This window comes from Elephas maximus, chromosome 6 (genome assembly GCF_024166365.1).
Source record: "Elephas maximus indicus isolate mEleMax1 chromosome 6, mEleMax1 primary haplotype, whole genome shotgun sequence".
NCBI classification, from domain to species: Eukaryota; Metazoa; Chordata; class Mammalia; order Proboscidea; family Elephantidae; genus Elephas; species Elephas maximus.
In genome coordinates, this window is record NC_064824.1 from 71,479,530 (window position 1) to 71,503,488 (window position 23,959).

A 23,959-nucleotide genomic window follows, 5' to 3' on the forward strand; every position below is an offset into this window, starting at 1 on the left:
AACACATCTAGAAAAGAACGCAGTACGGCTTGACGCATGCTCTCTTATACAAAGAACTTACTCCCGAGAGAAAGTTTTGAAGTAATGGGGGGAAATGCAAACGTCGATTTCAAGCATTTTTTAAAACTGGAAGATTATAATTAGGGTCTTTTCAAGCAATCCAGTTTCTTTTTTAAAGCAACTTCTTTTTGTCTTTAGTTAAAAGAAAACAAAACAAACTTCACATTTTATTTCATTATTCCGTCAAGGTTTGATTAAAAGAGCGATAAAAAATCTCACGTTCATTCTGATTCAGTTTAATCCTAAATTCTGACGGGAAAGAAGACCGCCAAACCATATTAATACAGTTTTTCGCTTCTGCCACAAATTAAACGTTAATTTATCCGATAGGTAAATCTTCACTAACCCTTAGCGGCTTTTTCTAATTTAAAACCCACAAGTCTTATGTAAAACAACAACTCGGCTTTTCTTGCTTTCTGGAAAGAGAGACCAGGATTTAACTCATTTTATTGCTTCCGATAATGGTGTGGTTACCAGATAAGAGGTGCTACACTCAAAGACAGAGAATCTGCTAATAAAGGGCGGAGTTCTGTGCTAGGTACTTTGATTTAAAAAAAATGTAAACCGCATGCAGCAATGAAAGTGCTAAATGCCGAAACGCGTGACCAGCGTCACTCTCCGCTGGTCTCCATTACTCCCCATTCTCCCGTTTTCACTCTCCCTGGCCCAGTGTTCATGCAAATCAGCCTGCCAACCCTGGGGCAATACGAACCACTTTCGCGCCATTCGCTCAGGACCTAACAGCAACATAAAGCGGGTTGTTCCGGCGGTCAAAAAAGCGCCACTTTTTCAAAGCGGATTCTAGGATTCTTCAAGAGTATCAAGTGAACTAAGAAGATCTGGGGGGCGATATTTTTTCTTGGGGTCCAATGGGTCTAGGCCCCGTCCAGCCGTTACCAGAGCTTGCAGGACCTTCGGCCCAACGCGGGAAAGCTGGGCCCGAGCCCCGCCCCCCTCGGCCCGGGGCGGCGCGCCCCGCCCCCTGCCGCGCGGCTCCGGCTCCTCCAGCTTCGTGCGTCCGTGGCGCGCGCGGCTACTCGTGTGTCTTGGTTCTAGGCGCTCTGCAGCCCTGGGCGCCCGCTGCCGGCATGGACGCAAGCCGCGTGCCGGTGAGAGCTGGGTGTGCGAACCCGAGGGGGCGGGCGCGGTGGGCGCTGGACGCGGGCGGGCGGGGGCTGATCCGTCCAACTCCGCAGACGGAGGGATGCTAATCAACCGGTGGTCGTCCGGGGCGTCGCCCATATTCAGGCAAGCCCCAGGTTTTGTGCACCTGGAACTCCTCAGGGCCAGGGGACGTTCCCGACGGCCATGCGCATCCGGCGTGCGGGCGGTTTGGGGACCTTAAACCGTTTGCTGAATTATTGGCGGCACTGGGGAGCCCCGGGCCACATGCGCTCAAGGGACACGTGCGCCGGAGGCAGGACAGGGGCCAGAGGCCCGCCGGGCACTCGTTGTGCCCACGGTTCCGAGCCCGGCCGGTGGGACTCGACAGGGGAGCACCGCTCTCTCTGGGAGTTTGTCCCGCAGTCCCCAGCCCAACCCTTTCCTGCACACAGATTGGGGCCCGTGCGTGGCTCGCCGCGTTTTCCCCCGCGCGCAGTGAGCGGTCCTTTGGGGCTGTCCCCCCCAGCTTTCGCCCCCGCCGCCCCCGCCGTCAGGCGTTTGGAATTTAAAGGTCTCGCAGACCGTCTCTTCAGAGCTTCGGTTGTGCACGTGGGAGGAGGCGTTTCAAGTCTCAGGCAGTGATTAAATGTAATTGAATAGCCTGGTGGTTTAAACCATTTGTCGACCATTTATTTGGTCGTCTTGCATCCCTTCCTGCCTCCCTACCCCCCTGTTATTCGCTGTAGCAAGACGGATGCCCTGAATGTGAAGTTAGTTTTCGCTCTAACGGAAACCGGAACGTAGGGTCGGCCCCGCGGGAGCTTAGAAGAGTGGGGGTTGGGTGCAAAGGAAGAAACGCATACTGAAGATATGTGTAAGCCTGCTTAAAGTAACTCTCGGGTTAAGGACCCATCAGTGGGGTGGCTGGGGGGGGGGGCGTGTTTCAGAGCCGGTCATGCCCTGGTGAAAACGGGCATTGCTATTCAGGAAGAAAGTTTTGTATCTTACATGCCTGCGTTCAGATTTGTGCCACCGTGTGAATTGAGTAATCCATCTCACCTCACTAAGCTGCAGTGTCCTCATTTGTTAAGTGGGGATAATGATAAGGGTAGCACCTTTGTTACACACACACACACACCCGTTAGTTGTTACACACACACACACACACACACCCGTTAGTTGTTACTTGCCTGCCAAAGTAGTTGTTGCCCTGTGCTGACTTGTTAAAGCCCAACAGCTTCCAATAGAACACCTTCCCTTGAGGCTGTCCTGGCTTCAGACTGCCTGTAGATTGATGAGTAAATAATGGTAATTCCTGCAGTACTGTAAGGAGCACTGCTGCTGTAGGAGATTCAGGGGACTTTCCCTGCAGCCCTGTGATCTTGGGCAATCTGTTTCACCTCCCTCGGGGCTTGAAATTCCTCATCTGGCAAATGGGATCTGAGAACCCTTCAGTTCCTGACTTTGACTGTATTTACAGACAGACTTTTTACTTGGTAGCTCTATTTATGATCACATTTTGTTTCATAAAAGAGCAAAAGACAAAAACTTCCTAAAATAATGAGTGGAGACTATACTTAGGGACATGGGGAGGTTGGGATACCATCATCAAAATAGTTTTATTTGCAAGAGACTGCAATGGCAAAATGTTAGGTGTCTATACCAAACCTGATGCTGTCGAGTTGATTTCGACTCATAGGGACTGTGTAGGACAGAGTAGAACTGCCCCCACAGGATTGCCAGGTAGTGGCTGGTAGATTTGTACTGCCGACCTTTTGGCTAGCAGCCAAGCTCTTAACCACTGTGCCACCAGGGCACCAACCAAGCCAGTCTTACTTACGGCCATTGAGTTGATTCCAACTCATAGCAACACCATAGGGTTTCCAAGGCTGTAAATGTAAATGTCTGCAGAAGCAGACTGCCACATCTTTCTCCATCGGAGCTGCTGGTGGTTTCAAGCCACAGACCTTTCGGTTAGCATAGGTACACATACCAAAACCCTGAAACTTGTTGCCCAAACCTGATGCTGTCAAGTCGATTTGGCCTTATAGTGACCCAATGGGGCAAGGTAGAACTGCCCTCATAGAGTTTCCAAGGATCGGCTGGTGAATTTGAACTGTTGACTTTTTGGCTAGCAGCCAGGCTCTTAACCACTGGGCCACCAGGGCTCCACAGGTGTATATAGAAGATACGTTCTGTTCACCTGACCCTTTAGGTCTTAGCATTACTTGTGGGATCTGTAGAAGGAGTCTCTGGGTGGTGGAAATGGTTAAGTGCTCGCCTACTAAGCTAAGTGTTGCTGTTCACATTCACCCAGAGGTACCTGGGAAGAAAGCCCTGGCCATCTACTTGCGGAAAAATCAGCCATTGAAAACCCTATGGAGCATGGTTATATTCTGACACAATGTGGCGTAGTCATGGGTCAGAACAGTTTATAGTAGAGCTTGCCCTTTCCATGTGCGTAGGCAGTCAGTTCTCTATCCCATGGCCATATTTAAGAAAATAAAAACAGGAATAATGTAACACTTGAGAAATCTTATATAAAAATGGTAGAAACTGCCATTCTTTGTACATGAGCTTGCCAATTGCATTTCCCAGTGAACAGTGTGGGCTGTGTAATGTTTATGAATGGATGAAGTATTTCATATCTATAAATGATTTGAATTTATGAAGAAACTTCTGAAAGCTTAAACCTTGAACAGCAAAGAAAGCTGAATGTCAGGCCAGGCTATTCCACCTGGGTTTGGAGTGCTGTTTGACCTTTAACTTGGCTTCTTGCGCCATTTGTTCACTGGGTTGATGTATTTGATTTGTAAGGACTCGTGCCAAAATCACTATGCCCCTCCTGATTGGAATGGTGCCTATTTGGAAATCTGCCATCTTGAAGTAGAAGTCCTGCCCATTTTTGTAGTTTGGGAAATTAGCATCACAGTACATAGCTCAAAGCTTATGTAAAAAGAACTCATTAGCTTGATTGTGGCTGAAGGAGAAAAATCACTCTACCGTTTTTAAAAATTTCTTTTACTACAGTTTAGTTTTTTTTGTTTTTTAAAGAAAAGAGGGTCGATTTTAGGAGCTAGCATTAAACCCCGTGGGAGCTCAGTATCATGCTAAGAGCTTGGAGGCTCTGAGGTAGGTAGAGGGTGAAGTTCCACTGATGTTTGAATAAATCGATAAATGTCATTAAAATTTTCTTCCAAAGGGATCCCTTCTTAGGATCTGACCTGGTGTTGAATTTAAAAAATTTTTTTTTTTTAAGCAATCGCAAATCCTCCTTTTTGTATGTAGGTTATATATTAAAATAAAAAAATGAACGTATCTACCCTGTGCTATGAGAACCTGCTGAACTCAAAAATGATGTCTTAGGTACTGCAATAAACATGCCACTTAATAGTATTGCCATTTGCATTTGCAGCAAAAGAACCTCAGAGTAAAGAACTTCAAGAAATTCAGCTATGTGAAGTTGATTTCCATGGAAACCGCGTCATCCTCTGATGACAGTTGTGACAGCTTTGCTTCTGATAATTTTGCAAACACGGTAAGTGCTGCCTGAGAATAAACAGAATTGAGTCTGCAGTGCTTAGAATGGCCACATGCTTTGTGCGTGATTAAAACTGCTTGCTTTCTGCCTACATTTCTATACAGCCGTTATGAAAATACAGCATGCGCTGTAATTTCATTTCACTTTCTGCTGTGGTTCTAGGTAGTAACTGTTGGAGGTAGAATAGCTACTTATTCTATCCTTTTGAAATGTCGCCTAACCTAACATGCCTGATCATTTACCGTAACAACTCAGAAATCATTTGTAAATCCCCAAACCACTTTTCTTTGTAACAAAAGCTATTCTCTTGTAGTGCACTTGTAAATGTGATTTGCTCTCTGCACGGTTTATGGAAAATTGGTTCTTGAAAAAGAAAAAAAAAATGCACAATCACATTTATTTATTTATTTTACAGAAACCTAAATTCAGGTCAGATATCAGTGAAGAACTGGCAAATGTTTTTTATGAGGACTCTGATAATGAATCTTTCTGCGGCTTTTCAGAAAGTGAGGTGCAAGATGTATTAGACCATTGTGGATTTTTACAGAAACCCAAACTGAGGCCAAATGTCAGTAAAGAACTGGCCAGTATTTTTCATGCCGACTCTGACGATGAATCATTTTGTGGTTTCTCAGAGAGTGAGATACAAGATGGAATGGTGAGTTTGAGAATTTCACCAATATCAAGAAGTAAGGTGGATGTAGAGGCATGACATGTTATTTGCTTTTAGAGTTTTTTTTTTTGCTTTTGCTTTTCGTTTTAGTCATGCCAGAAGATTTTACTTTTTTTTAATATTAAGAGTGTCTATGTCTTAAAAACAGTTTTTATTAATATAGTCCTATTTGTAGATGTTGAACGTTTTGTAAGCTCTGAAAATCTTGGAAGCTGGTAAGATAGAATTGACCAACTGGCAGATTTCCATTATCACAGAAATCCAGCCTCATCAGAGGAAACACATGTGTCCTAAAGATTAGCTACATTCCCGTCTAACTTCAAGTGCCCAGCCCAGTGCCTGGCAGAGCGGGCCCTTGATAAACGTTGGTTCCGTTAATGGATCTGTCCCTGCATCTTGAAAATATGATAATTCCTGTGTAGGAGTCTTGAGTGTGGACAATGACAGTTAGGGCCCTTCTTGCATACACTTTTGCTCCTTGGTTGGCTTTTCCTCTGCTGTTGCTGCATTACCTTTAACAAGCTCTGTCATCCTGCTTAGGCCGCTGCTGCTGCTCCCCAGTCCCACCCTCCCTGGGCACACTGTTTAGTTCAGCTGGCATTTTCTTGTTAAGTAAGACTTTCTCGACAAGGAAGCAGTGCATTGACTTATAGTCAGGTGCATGCTCTTCAACTCAGTGTGGTCTGACACAGGTCCATAGCTTATGGACCACACTTAAGAAACGTTGTTATAAGTGGCAGCACCTGACTGAGGGGTGTTTTACCGCTATCTAACTGTCCATGGTGATGTACTGCTTCTTCTAGTGAGTGACGGTAGGTCTAAATCAGTGCTTACTGGAGATATTGCAGGAGCCCATCTGCAAATCTGGATGTGACCCAGACATTATCTACAGCCTGTATAACTTCTGGACAGTGTTTCAATTCTTTGTAGGTGCTATTATGATGAAAAAAATACAAGCTGACTAAAAGTGTTAGCTCATAGTAATATTTTTTGTCATTTCATAGTCTCGCAATCCATGGGCACTAAAAGTACATGAAAAGTACTAAAAGCTGTTCTGAAAATTTAAGAAATTTTTGAATGATAAAAATGTGTCTTCTATTTCTGGGACTTTCTAGGTGGTTTTTTTTTTTTTTTTTTTTTCCCCCTCAACCATCACCACAATCAATTTTTGAATATCTTCATCACTCCAGAAAGAAACCCCATGCTCATTAATAGTTATTCCTCATTCTTTCCAACACCACCAGACCTGGCAGCAATGAGCTCACTTTGTCACAGATTTGCCTAATCTGGATTTCCCATATAGAAGAAGTCATGTAATATGTGGCCTTTTTTGTCTGGCTTCTTTCACCTAGCATGTTTTCAAGGTTCCTCCATGTGGTAGCATGTATCAGTACTTCATTCCTTGTTATAGCTGAATGACATCCCATTGTGTGGATATACCACATATTTTTAATCCATTCTGTGATGGACATCTGGGTTGTTTCTACTTTTGGGCTACTATGAAAGCTGCTATGAACATTCATGTACAAGTTTTTCTGTGGGCATATTCTTTTATTTCTGTTGGGTATATACATAGGAGTGGAATTGCTGGGTCATGTATTAACTGTGTTTAAGAAACTGCCAGACTGTTTTCCAAAGTGGCTGCACCATTTTACATTCCTACTAGCAGTGTATGAGGGTTTCAGTTTTCCACATCTTCACCAACACTTGTTATTTGCTGGTGACTGAAACGTTAGCAGTTCAAACATACCACCTGCTGCACGGGAGAAATATGTGACAATTTGTTCCTGTAAAGATTTAAAAAAAAAAACCAAACCAAAGCCATTGCCTTTGGAAATCCTATGGGGGCAGTTCTACTCTGTCTTTATAGGGTCTCTGTGAGTCAGAATCGACTCAATGGCAATGGGTTTAGTTTTGGAGTTGAGTGAGTGTGAAAGTGGTATTGCATTGTGGTTTTGGTTTACACTTTTCTGGTCGCTAATTTTAATACATTTTTAATGATGTAAACCTATGTTACTTTTAGAATTAGAATTTTTTTTTAATTTTAAGCTTACAAAAAGTGATTTAGAGAATTTAGACATTTTAATACGGTTTAATACCATGTTTATGGGGTAAGCACATATTTGGTCTCATAGAAGTTCTTTTACAGTACATAAAGGTCTGTTCTAAGAAATTTAAAGGAGAGCAGAGATTTTTCACATTTTAACAAATGGTTCAGAACCAGAGGCCCAGGGGGTATGAAGATGGCTGATAACAATGCTTGGCTTATACTCAGATGGTTGTATTCATATGTAATTCCCGATTTTGTTATCAAGAGCCATCAATGTTCACTTGGAATTTATTTAATGTGTCTTTTGTTGAAAAGGGATTTTGTAGCTATACTGGTGCAGTCTGTCTGCCAATCAACAAGTCATTAACTGCTAAGTTGTGTGATTAACTAGAGACTGCAGGCAGACCCGGAAGGCTGCAGGACCCGCAGTCAGTGCAGACGTTCTGGACCCCTGCGAGTTGCAATGACGTTTCCAACTCGAAATACCAGGACAGCAGCCAAGAAAAAGGCTGTTCCTCCCCAGTCCTCAGAGAATTCTGTGACTGATGCCAGTTCTGATTCAGAAGATGAAAAAGGCATGAATTTTCTGGAGAAAAGGGCTTTAAATATAAAGCAAAACAAAGCAATGGTAGGTATCTGACTGTGACTGTTAGAACTAACTCTTCCCAGCTTTTCTTTAAGGAACTTGTTACTTAAATCTGTGTCCTAAGGATTATTTTCAGTGTAGCTATGAAGTCTTTATGATACGTGCTATGAAATGCATTTGTTTCCTTAAACGGCTTTTTCTATTTTTAGTCTGTTAAAAGTCTTGGTAAGTGCATAGGTGAAATCAGAAACTATTTGACTATGTCAACTTATTATTAAACATAAAACCATGAAATCTGCTAATGTAATTTCCAGAAGTTAGTTGCTCATTTTCAGCAATTATTCTAAACAATCTCTGTTTTATTTCCACCCTTTTTAGCTTGCAAAACTAATGTCAGAATTAGAAAGCTTCCCTGGCTCATTCCCTGGAAGACGTTCCCTACCAGTCCCCAGATCAGTAAGTACAAAGCTTCGTTTGTGTAGTTGTGCTTTGAGCAAATCTAAGGTGGGTATTTTAAAACCCAGTTTCCTTATTTTGTGTAGTCTTACAGACAGATGAAGAGAAAAAAAAGAGGAAACCTAATGGATTTTGAGGAGCTCTTGCTTGTATGGAAACCCTAGTAGTGTAGCGGTTAAGTGCTACAGCTGCTAACCAACAGGTCGGCAGTTAAATCTGCCAGGCAGTCCTTGGAAACTCTATGGGGCTGTTCTACCCTGTCCTATAGGGTCACTAGGAGTTGGAATCGTCTCAACGGTAGTGGGTTTTGAGGGTGTGCTTGCTTGTATCTTTGGCATTTGTGATTTCTCTCTGCTGTGCTGCCATAGCACTTAAACCCCTTTTGATTGGTTATTTTTCTCCTTCCCAGCTGGACTAAGCTCTTCAAAGGAAGGGAATGAGAATTGGGAAAAAATTTTTTTTCTATATCCAATCACATTCCTCTTGCTTGGTACATGAGTATCTTAGTCATCTAGTGCTGCTATAACAGAAATACCACAGAGTGGATGGCTGTAACAAAGTTTATTTCCTCAACATAAAGTAGGCTAAAAGTCCAAATTGAGGGCATCAGCTCCGGGGAAGGCTTTCTCTCTCTTGTCAGCCTTCTCATCAATCTTACCACGAACTAGGAGCTTCTCCATGAAGGGACCCCAGGTCACACTGTGCTCCTGGCACTGGCTTCTTGGTGGTATGAGGCTCCCCTGTCTCTCTGCTTGCTTCTCTCTTTTGTATCTCAAGAGATTGCCTCAAGACACAATCCAGTCTTTGTAGATTGAGTCCTGCCTCACTAACACCTACTGCTGCCCATCCTCCCTCATTAACATACAAGAGGCAGGATTTACAACACATAGGAAAATCACAAAATGGAGGACAACCCTACAATACTGGGAATCATAGCCTAATCAAGTTGACATATATTTTGGGGGGACATAATTCAATCCATGACAATGAGCAATAGATTTTTTTTTTAATCTAAGAATGAGGAAAAAATGAATTTCTTAACCAAGGCATTGCCTAATATCATATCTGGTTGAATCCTGAGAAAGTAAGGTAGTGTAACTCAGGGGAATTTGGTGTATCTGGTGCAGTGTAAAGGAAAAGACTTCCTTTCTTTACCCTTCTTGGAGGGAGGGAGGGAGGCAGGCAGGCAATACATGTATTTCTCTGTTTTGCAAGAGAGAAACAGCATGTTTCAAGGCTCAAGAGATGTCACAGAAAAGTTTTTTGGAAAAAGATCAGTTTTTATATCTCTATTTAGTAGAAGGATAAACAGTTCTTCTCTCAATCTGAGGGAAACTAGACCTGGCATTACCAAAACAAATTCACAGTGGCTGGAGAGATTTTGGATTCATGTTTCATACATTATGGAAAGGGCAAAGACAATTGGGAAGTGCAGCTTTCTTTTACTTGAAAGAAAACATTCTTAAAGGAAAAAGTGTGGATTTCCAAAGGCGCCACTTCTCTCCACTCTGGAATAAATGGGCTCCCATGATATGTGTTTTGTTCAGCAGTCAAAGACACCCCGAAGACGCACATTCCCAGGTGTGGCTTCCAGGAGAAACCCTGAACGGAGAGCTCGTCCTCTTACCAGGTCGAGGTCACGGATTCTGGGGTTCCCTGGTGCTCTGCCCACAGAGGAGGAGGAGGAGGAGGAAGAGGAGGAGGACAAGTACTTGTTGGTGAGAAAGAGGAAGGTTATGGATGACTACATGAACGTGAGTTCTTTACATTTGTACTTGGTCTGTTTTTCATCTTCTGCAGGCCAGGATCAGACACACAACACAGATCAACACACGCAGCCTCAGTACCAAGTGATCCCTGTGAAACACGTTTCTTGAACTGTTTACAATTGTTGATCACGTAAACTTACTTGATTTTGTTACCGGGTGACGGGGTCAGAGTTTTCTTACTTGTAAGAATTGTTTCCATGATGTTCTCCAGTGATGCTTGTAATAAACTTAGGATTTGCCCCCTTTCCATAAGCTCTGAGAGATATCCAGGTTGAATTCTCTGTGAAGAAATTACATATTGGACATATAGGTTCAAAGTTGAGGAGAGCCAGTAAGGACACGCTTCTTGTTGTGCAGGAAGATGACTTGCCCAGAAATCGTCGCCCAGGGCCCATGACCCTTCCACATGTAATCCGCCCAGTGGACGAAATTACAGAGGAAGAGTTGGAGAACATCTGCAGCAACTCCCGAGAGAAGATATATAACCGCTCGTTGGTAAGAGCCTCTAATTGTGTCTGGACATGTAAACGTCTGTGAGAGGGGGAGGAGAGCTTTTATGTTCCCTAGAGTTTTGCTGGTACTCTAAAGGTCTTAGCATACGAGGTGCGTGCCTGTGCTTTTTTCTTTTTCATACAAGGAAAGAGTTTTACAGTATCCCTGAGATTTAGTCCTCTTTTCACTTGAATTATTTGCTTAGCAAGTCTACAGTGATGTTAATCTTTTCTCTTAATTTAGAAACTGGTTAATTCAACATCTGTTGCTTATGTATCTATTATTATGCGTGTCTGCGTAGCTAGGTGCTAAGGATATGGTGGTATGCTAAAGATAAGGATGAATTTGAACAGTTATTTTTGGCATTGACAAAATCTCTTATTGAAAACAAGATTTTGATAATATTAGCTTTTAAGTCTATGAATTGATCAGTGTCACCATGCTTGAGATACTTTTTATGCCCAGGCACATCTACCTGTGTATGTAGACATGAAACAAGATTCAAAGGCAAAATCTGAGATTCCGTTACAAATGACATTCTTTAAATATGACGTGGTTTTTTTTTTTTTTTTTCCTCATTTGCTTCTTCTAGGGATCTACTTGTCATCAGTGTCGCCAGAAAACTATTGATACCAAAACAAATTGCAGAAACCCAGAGTGTTGGGGCGTTCGAGGCCAGTTCTGTGGCCCCTGCCTTCGAAACCGTTATGGTGAAGAAGTCAAGGACGCCCTACTGGATCCTGTAGGTGCCTTGGAGGGAATGGTCCTTTGAGCTGGTCAGCCACGAGCTGATCAGGCCAGAAAGAAGACACATCACACACACCAGGGATTCACCTTCTTTTTAAAACCCCTGGCACTATTCTGGTTTAGGAATGAGGTTTTTAACTTATGGTACTACAGTTACATTTTTGCTTAACTACTTCAGTGTTTAGGTGGCTATAATAATTTCCCCTTTTATACTGACTTCTGAAATACATAGTAAATAGCTCTAATTTTGACCCTTTGGACCTGTAAAGTAGATGGTTCCTCTAAATTTATTTTTTCAATGAAACACAGACTTGCTATAGTTCTTTTTACATTAAAAAAAAGAACCATGGCAATTTTTTTTTTTAAATGTTCTTTTTACATTAAGATAGTGTTAAGTGCTCAACATGAAGAAAGATGGATGGCCACCTGTGATGAAGTAAGTCCACAGTGGCCACGGTTGCTTTCATGCTTAAAATAAATGATTTTTGTCGTAGATCATTCTACAATCCAAACTTACAACATTCGAAGGCCTGTTGTGGGCAAAGTGTGCTGCTAAGTTTTGTAGACTCAGGTGGATCCTGTTCTCAATCTATCGTAATTAGCTTATTTGTTTTTCTTACTATAAACTCTTATTTATAGAATGGCTCCCCTAGCCCCCCAAAAGTTTGAGGAGACTAGAAATGGTAGTATTATCATGCTTACTGGGCTTTAAAGTTTTTTGATACTCTTTTTTCCCTCCAAGGAGATACTGAGAATGCTGGTCTGGTCTTAACTGTCTTCATTTAGAAAAGTAGATAAGGAACAAGACAGACTTTATTCCTACTTAATTAAGTGTGTGGCTGCTCTCTTGCTGTGTTTGACTTGCCCAAGGAGAAATTGGTGTACCATGGCTGATTGGAAGTCAGAAGTCCTTGCCTTGTGCTTCAAATCATTCTCAGATCAGTCCAGTTGAGTCAACTCTTAAGGATACGACAGGAGTGGTGACGGGATGATCCTTTATGGAGAAGTAAAGCACATATAAGGAGAAACCATTGGGATTCAATTAAACCTTTGCAGAAAGCAGTTAATAATTACTGATGTTCCATTCGTATTTTTTAACTTATAAAAGTTTTCAAATACACTTAATAGTATAGAAAGTACAATAAATCCCCAAGAATCCATAGATAGGTTTAAAATTATTTATATGTGAATCCTGGTGGCGTAGTGGGTAAGTGCTACGGCTGCTAACCAAGAGGTCAGCAGTTCGTAATCCGCCAGGCGCTCCTTGGAAACTCTATGGTGCAGTTCCACTCTGTCCTATAGGGTCACTATGAGTCGGAATCGACTCGACAGCAGTAGGTTTGGTTTGGTTTGGTTTTTTATTCTTGCTTTATGATTTTTTTATGCTGTTTTAGATTAACACACATGATGATATCCAGTCTTAAATATTTCAGTATTTATCTCTTTAAAAAAGAGCAAATTGTAACATAGTTACAAAACCGTTTTCATGATAATATAGTAACTACTCTGTTCAGGTTTTTCCCAGCTGTCCCGAAACATCTTCCATATAGTCGGAGTTTTTTTTTTTAATTCTGCTTTAGGTGAAGGTTTATAGAGCAAATTATTTTCTCATTAAACAATTAATACACATATTGTTTTGTGACATTGGTTGCCAGCCCTGTGGCATGTCAGCATTGTCCCCCTTCTCGACCTTGGGTTCCCCATTTCCATTCTTCCGGCTTTCCTGTCTCCCCCTGCCTTCTCATCCTTGGCCCTGGGCTGGCATGCCCATTTAGTCTCGTATGCATGGTAGAGCTACATGTATTATTTGTTTTATGGACCTGAATAATCTTGGGCTGAAGGGTGAACCTCAGGAGTGACTTCAGTCCTGAGTTGAAAGGGTGTCCAGGGTCCATACTCTCGGGTTTCTCCAATCTCTGTCAGATCAGTAAGTCTGGTCTTTTTTTTTTTCTTTTTCTGTGAGTTTGAATTTTCTACATTTTTCTCCAGCTCTGTCTGGGACGCTCTATTATGATCCCTGTCAAAGCAGTCAGTGGTGGTAGCTGGGTATCATCTAGTTGTGCTGGGTTCAGTCTGGTGGAGGCTATGGTAGTTGTGGTCCATTAGTCCTTTGGACTAATCTTTCCCTTGTATTTTTGGTTTTCTTCATTCTCCCTTGCTTCAGACAGGGTGGGACCGGTAGATGTATCTTAGATGGCCGTTCTATACAGTTGGTTTGTTCAGGCCAGAAACCAAACAAGGTCCCTACATTGCATTCAATTGTTTTAGTCTAGAACAGTTAACACCTTCCCTTCCTTTCTTCCCCCATGCTTTTGACTTGTTGAAGAGACTGGATCAGTTGTCTTGTAGCATGTTACATCATCTGTGCTTGTCTTTTTGTTCCTCACGGTGTTGTTTACCTTGTTCCTCTATTCCCTGTCTTTTCGGTAAGGTTTGATCCCAAGGCCTACTTAGGCTTGGGTTACATATTGCTGATATGAAGTACTTTGTATTGCTTCACACCCAGATGCAGAAAAAGTCTCATCGTTGTCTTTGTATTTTTGTTTAGTACTCGGATTCAGAAACTTGCTGTGGTTTTAAGTTTGTCCATGGCCTGCTTGCCTTACGTATAGTAGGAGAGAAAATATTTCAGGATAGGACCTTTGGTCCTATGGAGGGACCCGTTCCTTGTCAGCCAGTGTGCCTTGTCTAAGCTTTTAAGGGCTCTGGAGAATGGTAAAGAATTACAGCTGTCAGTGTTAACGTGGTATTCATTTCAAGGGAGGGAGATTAATCCATGGCATTTGTGTTGAATAGGCTGAGCACCCCGCCCTGAGTGCTTGGGGCTGTAGTTGCTGTGTAAGTTCCTCTGCTGGATTTCCTAAGGAAACATTAGGAAGTGCTGTGATTTTATATCCACCAAAACCCTAATCGCAATCAATGATACCCACCTTAGAGTTTGAAAAGGAGTTGATAAGTGGGGGAAACGAGAATTTAATATAATTGTGTCATCCCCTCCCCATTTCTTTTTGGTGATAATATGCACAGCCGAACACGTCCATTAACAGTTTCTACATGTAAAGTTCAGTGATATTGGTTACATTTTCCACATTGTGTTGTCATTCCCACTATCTCTTCCCAAATTATTCACCACCGTTAATTTAGACTAGCTGCCCCCTAAGCTTCTCATCTGTGCTTTAGAGTTACTGTTGTCAATTCAATCTCGTATGTATAATTAAAAAGAGTGCAGCCCTCAAGGCAAACAATCTTTACTAATTGAGCTGACCTGTTGCTTGGTTTAAGGATGACTTTAGGGGATGCTTTGGTTCAAGGTTTAAAGATTTATCTCAGGATAATAGATTTGGGGGCTTCTCCAGACCCAGTGTGTCCAGAAAGTCTGGATTCCATAAAAATTTGAAATTCTGTTCCACATTTCCCCTCTTGATCAGTATCCATGTATTGAATCCTTGATCAAAACCTTCTGTAGTGGCAACCAGGGACCATCATCCAATTCTGGTCTCATGGCAAAGGAGGCAAGTTGCTCATGGAGGCAAGTATCCACACATTCCATTTCCTCTTCTGATTCTGGATTCACCTTCTGCTTCTGCTGTTCCAGGTGACTAGAGACTAGTTGTGTCTTAGATGGTCACTGGCAAGCTTTTAAGACCCCAGGCACTACACAAGGAACTAGGCGGTAGGACAGAAACTCTAAAAAACAATATGAGGCCAATTGACTGGACTGTCCCACAAAACTAGGGCCCTAAACCTTAGAACCAAGAATACTGATCCCAAGAAGTTGTTTTATTGTTTGTAAGTAGTATCAGCAGCTTAATTGTACCTTTCTACAATTCTCCTTCAGAACTGGCACTGTCCGCCTTGTCGTGGAATTTGTAACTGCAGCTTCTGTAGGCAGCGTGACGGACGGTGTGCAACTGGGGTCCTGGTGTATTTGGCCAAATACCACGGCTTTGGGAATGTGCATGCTTACTTGAAAAGGTAATGGTGGCTGCTTTTTTTCTCCCTTCTACGCCTGAATCTTTATTTATTTATGTGTCTTAATAAAAAGATGATAGAAGTTAGAATAGTGGTTATCTCTAGGACAGGGAAGGGGGAGGGAGCATAGTGAGAGCCATTTGGAGTGTTGGACATGTTTTCTCTCTCGATCTGAATTGTGGTTACCCAGCTATACATATACGTACAAATTCGAGATTTGTTATAACTCAATAAAAACGGTTTTTGAAAAGCAAATTAAGCTTTCAAAAGAGAATTCTTAGATGGAAAACCATATCCTAACATATTCCCTTTTCTCTCACAGTCTGAAACAGGAGTTTGAAATGCGAGCATAATATCTGAAAGATTCACTACTTGCCTTGTACTTCTCAGTCTCCTTGGTAAACTTATCAATTTTGTCAGCCGATTGAAACCCCAGTAAAGAATTTTGGTGTTCATTCTATGACAGGAAACTCAAATCAAGTTAATCTCAGATATACATGTGTTTTGGAGCCATCACAGGTATACATTGCTGGCCATACTTTGCTCTTCTACAGTTTCTTCTGTGCCCCCGCACCCCTGGCCTCATTCCTTTTTTTTTCCAATGGTCCTCTCCCACCACTTATTTTCTGAACTCTTTTAAAATGGCAGTTATGTGAAAGTATGTTTAATTGGGGAGCCCTGGTGCCACAGTGGTTAAGTACTCGGCTGCTAACCAAAAGGTTGGCGGTTTGAACCCACCAGCTGCTCTGCAGGAGAAAGATGTGTCTGTCTGCTTCCGTAAAGATTTAATTGGTGTTGAAGTAACCCTGCAATCCACCCATAAAACCAAGCACTTAGAACAAAGTAGTAGTGTTAACTAACAAAATCTATGAAGTTCAGTAGAATAGCCTTCTTAGCTGTTTACATGAAAGCAATGTGTGATTTTGTGTTCATGATCCAAAGGTTTGTGGGCAATGATACACTTAAAATCATCATAGGGAACTCATCCTCGGAAATTAGTGGTGAAGCTTCAGGAGTAGGCTCATTTGAAATTCTTGGTATAAAACTTCAGTATAATTTTAGTTTACCAAGTTTATTGCAGTTCCTACATAACGTATTTCAATGTAGGTCTTGGACCATTTTATATGCAAACTAATACTAGTCTACAGTGCTTTGACATTTTTGCTTTCTTGAGGAACATAGCAACTGGGCATAGTGTTCAGATTCAGGTTTTAAGTGCATTTACAGCAACGAGAAGTGCCTTTTGGAGATGGGTGACTTTCACTGGTTTGTTAGCTTGACAACTGTCAGTTTAGTTTGTGGGCAGTATTTTTTTTTGTTTGTTTGCATTAATCAAATCATCTGATACAGGTGGAATCTAAGTGCTTGTGTGTCCCCTTTACTTTGTTGTTGTGTCTGTTGAGTGTTTGATGCATAATTGGACTTTGAATCAATAACTGTAAATAGAGCTTTCGATCTGTAATGCTTTTTTTATACAAAGGTTTTTATTTTAATAATAAAATGTTTTGTTCTAGCTTGTCTGCGTTTTTTTTTCTTTTGATGCTCAATCTTGCTGCACTTAATTATTCTCTCCTATTTAAATAAAACACCCTTTCTGCCTTCCTGTTGTTGTTCGCTACCATTGAAATGGCCCTCAACTCATGGGGACCCCACAGCGGGATCCGTAGGGTTTTCGTTGGCTGATTTTCAGAAGAAGATCAACAGGCCTTTCTTCCTAGTCTGTCTCTTAGTCTGAAAGCTCTGCTGAAACCTGTTCAGATTCATAGCAACACACGAGCCTGCATTGACAGACAAGTGGTGGCTACGCTTGAGGTGCATTGGCCACGAATGGAATCCAGGACTCCCATGTGGAAGGCTAGAATTCTACTACTGAACCATCACTGCCCTCTTCTGCCTTTCTGGAGCCTCCCTTTTGGCTTAAGTTTGTAAATGCCAAGGGCCAGCTCTTGAACAGGGCCTGACTTAGTGATATGATCAGAAAATCGACTAAGATAGCTACTTTGCCTGATAGAGAACAATACATGCCCCGTGAAGTTTTACAGTGTTGTTTTCCTTTACCATTTGCCAACCCAGGAACTAACAGCGATTTTGCAATACTTGCTTTGCTTCTATTACACATTCAAATATTAAGTGTGTGCTATGCCTTGAGTCTTGAGGCTTATTTCAGGACTGAGAATCATAAGACCCAAAAGTCATAGTCTAAGAGCTCTCAAACCCAGTTTTTTAGACCAGGGTTAGGCAAACTAGCCTTGAGGCCAGATCTCACTGCAACCTATTAGGTATGGCACATGAACTAAGTACGCTGGTTTTCTTTTTTACATTTTTAAAGAGTTGTTGGAAGTATGTGACCATGTGGCCCACAAAGCCTAAAATATTTATAATGTGACCTTTTACAGAAGTTAGCTGAATCTTGCTCTAGACTTACCTGAGAAACCATATTTACCAAACACATTTGTAGGAAGACCTAAAAAACACCCATTGCCATCAGATTGATTCCTTCTCATAGCAACCTCCTAGGACTGGGTAGAACTGTCCCATAGGGTTTCCCAGGAGTGGCTGTTGGATTTGAACTGCTGACCTTCTGGTTAGTAGCCATAGCTCTTAACCACTTCACCACCAGGGCTCCTGGCAAAAAGACCAAACTCAATTTGTACAATGGTTTTTCTGTGTGGAGAGCCAAAAAGAAATTTAAAAATTTCCCCATAAATCATTGGAATGTTAAGTACCCAAATTGTAATCCAACTCTTTTAGGTATCTAATTGAGAAGCTTAAGTTTTTAGAGTTAAATTGAGGCTTGTTTGGAAATTTTTGATGTTAACCATGTTTTAATATTGTGAAGTAGAACTAATGTGATTTTCATTAAAAGAAGTTGTAAGTTAATTCTGAGATCTTAGACCCATAAGAGGTTTATAATCTAGTGGAAGAACTAAGTTAAAAACCTAAAATAATGTTCTGAGTAGGAATGATGGGGAGGAAAAGTAATTAACATTTTGTCATTACCAGGTGTTTTAAATGCCATTTAAAAAATACTGTGTTTTTGGTGAAAGTTTGCACAGCGAATTAGGTTCTTATTTGACAATTTTTACACAAATTGTTCAGTGACATTAGTTACATTTTTCACAATATCATTCTATTCAATTGCATTTTGGTTGTTCCAAAATTTCTAGTACTCTGCTTTAGAGTAATTGTTGACCTTTTAGCCTCATATACGCAGTTTTTTAATGGAGCAATGCCATTTATTTTTATGAGCCCATGGGTTTTAGGGTCTTCCCTACTCAACAGGACCTCTATAGTAAAACTGAGCCTAATAAACAGCCTTCACCCTCTGCTCTTTTGGGTCATATTAAGGCAAACTTTTTTTGTAATGGATAAAGGCGTTTTCATGTAATATACCAATCCAGCTCTGCCACTTTAGCTGTGTGACACTGGGCATTTTTCTTCTCAATTTCTTTTCTCATCCTTGAGATACTACTTCATAAATGTGTGGTTTACCGGTTTTTAGTCATGTGTTTGTTCTTTGTTATTGGGCGCCATCAAGTCAATTCTGACTCAGCGACCCCGTGTTCTTTAGCGTCCTCCTATGGTGCCTACTGAGGTTATTTTGTAAAGTATCATTATGAACTCATGTGTTTCAAATATTTAATGTATTTCAGTCCATTGCAGTTATATTCTTATTGATGCCCAAATTTTGACCAGTGGGAGCCTCTTCATGTAGGGTCTGACGTGCCTTTGGACGTGACCAGTGTGGTCTTTGATAGCTTCCTTTGCTTTCTGGTAAGACGAGATAGATGTTCCAGGCTCATCTTAGACCACTTTCTGCCTCAAACCTGGAATTGGACATTTCTCCAAATTGCTTTGCTTTGCAAAGCATGTTTCTCTTCATGTCTATCTGTATATTAATGTGTATTATATTAATATTTACATGTAAATATACACACACATAATGGCTTGAGAATAACAATACCAGTATTATTAATGGTATTAAATATTACTGAAAACTGTTAAAGATTATTTAGTTCTGGTCATTTGTAAATCCCTAGATATAGTCAAATTACTTTGTTTTAAAATCTTTTAGAACAAGTCCTCTCTATGTAGTTAAGCCACCAACTTGATACATTGTTAAGTTCATTTGTTTTATTTTGCTGTTAATTTTAAAGATTGATGTTTTTAAAAATTAGAGTTCCATTTTGTTTTATAATGATGTAAAACAGTTACATATATCCAAAAGTCAAATCTATAAAATAAGGTGTTTTTTAGAGAAGTCCAGATGCTATTTCTACCCTCTTCATCTTGAGCCTTCTCTCCCTCTAAAGGTAATCGTCTTTTAAAATGTTATGATTTATACTTTGATTTTTTAAAATATAAGCAAATATGAATATGTGTATGTAACCCTCTCCAGCCTTTTCAAATAAATGATAGCGTACTACCTACTACCTTCTTCCCTCTTTTTTGCCTTTCTCACTTTACGTATATGGGAGAGAGAAACAACTAGGTTTTAATACTAAAAATTCTGGAGTATGTACACATGTGAACATGGAATTAGGATTTAAAGTTTCACAGAAAAAAATTTTGTAGAGAGTGGTTTTCTTTCCTACGCAAACATCTAAGGACATACCTTTCTGTGAGCTTACACTACTCCATCCCAGTTGCCACTGAGTCGACTCCAACTCGTGGCGACCGTACCTGTGTCAGAGTAGAACTGTGCTCCACAGAATTTTCAATGGCTGATTTTTCAGAAGTAGATTGCCAGGGCTTTCTTCCAAGGTGCCTCTGGATGGACTCCAACCTCCAAGCTTTACATTAGCAGCAGAACTCATTAGCCATTACGCCGTCAGTGTATTGTGGTAAACCCAAACAAAACCAAACCCATTGCCATCGAGTTGATTCCAACTCATAGCGACCCTGTAGGACAAATTAGAGCTGCCCCATAAGGTTTCCAAGGAGCACCTGGTAGATTCAAACTGCCAACCTTTTGGTTAGCAGCCGTACCTCTACACCACCAGGGTTTCCTATATAACGTTAAGGAAGTCAAATTCCCTGTTCTCACACGCTTAGCAGGCAAATCCTAGCAGCAGGAACCAGTATTTAAAGTTTTCTCTTACTTGATTTTCCGTCTTTTAGTGACGTTCACGTTTGTCTTCTAAACTGAATATCTAGATTTTTTTTTATCTCTTGGTGACCATCCAGTATGGCTTTTAGGAAAGTAATTATCACTCACTATTGGCAATACTGAACTTTCCTAAATTTCCATGACCATTTGGAGCATCCTAGTGTTTAAGGGGGAGAAATATGTAAATAAAATTCCTTTATGCAAATATTTTCTACAACTCTCATTGCCAGCCAAAATCTTGTAAATCATGATAAACAGATGCTACTGAAGTAAATGACTGAGTAAAATTATGGAGATAGATTCTATTTATCTTATTTTTCACTGTTGGGGAGGGAGGAAAGGATATTAACTAAATTTTATCTGTCTGCATAATGATTAGGGCAGACACCAAGAACTCTATAAATTGATTTCAGCAAGTCAAGCTGGGGGACTCAAGAATTGGAGAGCTGCCCCTGGTAAGGCACAGATTCTGTTGCAGCTTAGTTTGCCTTACCAGACAGCTCTGTCTTGGAAACAATCTAATATTGAGCTTTCTGAGTCTCTGCCTATTACTTAGCTTCTGATACTATTTTTTTCCTTAACTTTTTTTTTTAATTGATGTAAAATTCACATAACAAAAAGTTTACCATTTTAACCATTGTCTTAGTCATCTAGTGTTGCTGTAACAAATACCACAAGTGAATGGCTTTAACAAACAGAAGTTTATTCTCTCACAGTCTGGTAGGCTACAAGTCCAAGTTCATGGTGTCAGCTCCAAGGAAGGGAAGGTTTTCTCTGCTGGCTCTGGAGGCAGGCCCTTGTCATCAATATTCCCCTTGGCTAGCAGCTTCTCCTCGCAGGAACCCTAGGTCCAAAGGATGCGTTCAGCTCCCTGTGCTGCTTTCTTGGTGGTTAAAGTCCCCGACTCTCCAGCTCCCTTCTTGTTCTTTTATCTCTGGATGGACCCCAACCTCCAAGCTTTACGTTAGCAGCAGAGCTCATTAGCCATTACACCGTTAGAGTATTATGTTAAACCAAAACCAAACCAAACCCATTGCCATCGAGTTGATTCCAACTCATAGGGACCCTGTAGAACAGAGTAGAACTGCCCCATACGGTTTCCTGCCAACCTTTTGGTAAGCAGCCGTGGCTCTACGCCTAACCAAGTCGACACGTATTTTGGGGGATACAATTCAATCCATAACAACCGTTTTCAAGTATACAATTCAGTAGCTACCAGTACATTCATGATATTGTGCAACTATCATCACTATCAAATTCCAGAACGTTTTATATGACTCCAAAAAAAAAGCCCAATACTCATTAAGCAGTCACTTCTGCTTGCCCCTCCCCCAGCCCCTGGCAACCATTAATTGGCTTTCTGTCTCTACTGATTTGCTTATTCTGAACATTTCATATAAATGGAATCCTACAATATGTGATCTTTTGTGTCTGGTTTCTTTCACATAGCAGTGTTTTCAAGGTTCATCCATATCGTAGTATGTATCAGTACTTCATTCCTTTTTATGACTGAATAATATTCCATTATATAGATATACCACATTTGTTTACCCATTCATCAGTTGATGGACATTTTAATTGTTTTCATCTTTGGCTATTGTGAATAGTGCTGCTATGAACATTTGTGTACAAGTTTTTGTTTGTATATTTGTTTTTCAATTTTTGGGGTATGTATCCAGGAGTGGAATTGCTGGATCATATGGTAATTCTACTTAATTTTTTGAGGAACTGCCAAACTATTTTCCATAGTGGCTGCACCATTTTATATCCCTACCAGCAAGGTACAAGGGTTCCAGCTTCTTTACATTCTTGCCAACATGTGTTACTCCCCACCCCCTTTTCTGTAAATTATAGCCATCCTCATGCATGTGAAGTATATCTTATTATAGATTTGCTTTGCATTTTTCTAATGACTAATGATGTCAAACATCTTTTTATGTGCTTATTGTTGTTATTGTTGTCATTAGTTGCTTATATCATATCAGATATATGATATGTAAATATTTTCTTCCTTTCTGTGGGTTGTCTTTTCACTTGATAGTCTTTTTAAACTTTTATTTATTTTGTTGTTGAGAAGATACATGGTAAAACATACAGCAATTCAACAGCTTCTAGATATACAATTCAGTGACATTGATTATGTTCTTTGAGGCATGCAACCATTCTCACCCTCCTTTTCTGAACTGTTCCTCCCCCATTAACATAAACTCACTGCCCCCTAAGATTCCTATCTAACTTTTCTATTTGCTGTTGTCAATTTAATCCCACATAGGTAGTTCTTAAAAGAGCATAAATCCTCAGGGCAGACATGTTTTACTAGTTAAGCAAAACTATTCTTTAGTTTGGAGCCCTGGTGGTGCAGGGAGTAAGAGCTTGGCTGCTTACCAAAAGATCAGGAGTTTGAATCTACCAGTCACTCCTTGGAAACCCTATGGGGCAGTTCTACTCTGTCCCATACGGTCGCTATGAGTCAGAGTCAACTCGATGACAATGGGTATTGTTTAGTTTTAAGAAGACTTCAGGAGAAATTTTTGGTTTAAAGTTTAAAGATTATCTCAGGGCAATAGTTTCAGGGGTTCATCTCCAGAAAATATGGATTCCATGAGAATTTTAAATTCTGTTTGGCATTTTCCCCCTTTTGATCAGGATTCGTCTATAAAATCTGTGATCAAAATGTTCAGTAATGGTAGCCAGATACCATCCAGTTCTTCTGGCCTCATCGCAGCAGGGGCAGTTGTTCATGGAGGCAATTACCCACACATTCCATTTCCTCCTATTTCTGACTTTCCTTCCTCTGTTGCTCCAGGTAAATAGAGACCAATTGTTGTGCCTTTGATGGCAGCTTGTAAGCTTATAAAACCCTGGGAATTATGCAATGAGCTAGAAGGTAGGACATGAAACCCATGAAACCATGACCCTAAACCTCCAAACCAAAGAACCAAATCCTATGAAGCATTTGGTTGTACATAAGTAGCGCCAGCAGCTGCTTTTTTTTTTTTTTTGGTGGTGGTGGTGTTTAAATATGTCTGTTACGGATTTTTGTATCATCCAGAAATATCTGTTGTAAATCCTAACCTCTATGTCTATGGTTACCATCCAGTTTGGGAATGGATTGTCTTTGTTATGTTAATGAGTAGTATAGGGTGTATTTTGAGTCAGTCTTTTTAGAGATATAAAGAGGCTAAACAAGCAAGCCAGTTAGCAGAGGTAGCAGAAGAGAGATGCGAAGCCACATGAAGATTGCCCAAGAGCAGAAGCTCTGAAGAAACAAGGATCTTCCTCCAGAGCGGACAGAGAGGGAAAGTCTTCCCCTAGAGCCGGCATCCTGAATTTGGTCTTCTAGCCTCGTAAACTGTGAGAAAATAATTTTTTTTTTTTTTTGTTAAAGGTCTTATAGCA

General features: G+C 40.9%; 1 protein-coding gene across 3 annotated transcripts; it reads left to right on the top strand.

Annotated features, from left to right (window-relative positions):
- The first annotated feature begins 1,078 nt into the window (after positions 1–1,078).
- On the top strand, positions 1,079–16,904 carry CDCA7 (cell division cycle associated 7). 3 transcript variants are annotated; one of them, XM_049887463.1, is made up of 10 exons: positions 1,079–1,169; positions 4,580–4,702; positions 5,121–5,363; positions 7,820–8,056; positions 8,393–8,470; positions 10,018–10,224; positions 10,597–10,734; positions 11,324–11,473; positions 15,317–15,453; positions 15,773–16,904. In XM_049887463.1, the coding sequence occupies exons 1-10, from the start codon at positions 1,149–1,151 to the stop codon at positions 15,801–15,803; spliced, it is 1,365 nt and encodes a 454-aa protein (XP_049743420.1). In that variant the 5' UTR covers positions 1,079–1,148; the 3' UTR covers positions 15,804–16,904. The 3 variants fall into 3 exon arrangements, with proteins under 3 accessions (XP_049743420.1, XP_049743422.1, XP_049743421.1); XM_049887464.1 differs by lacking the exon at positions 1,079–1,169 and adding an exon at positions 4,150–4,296; XM_049887465.1 differs by lacking the exon at positions 5,121–5,363.
- The last annotated feature ends 7,055 nt before the right edge of the window (positions 16,905–23,959 follow it).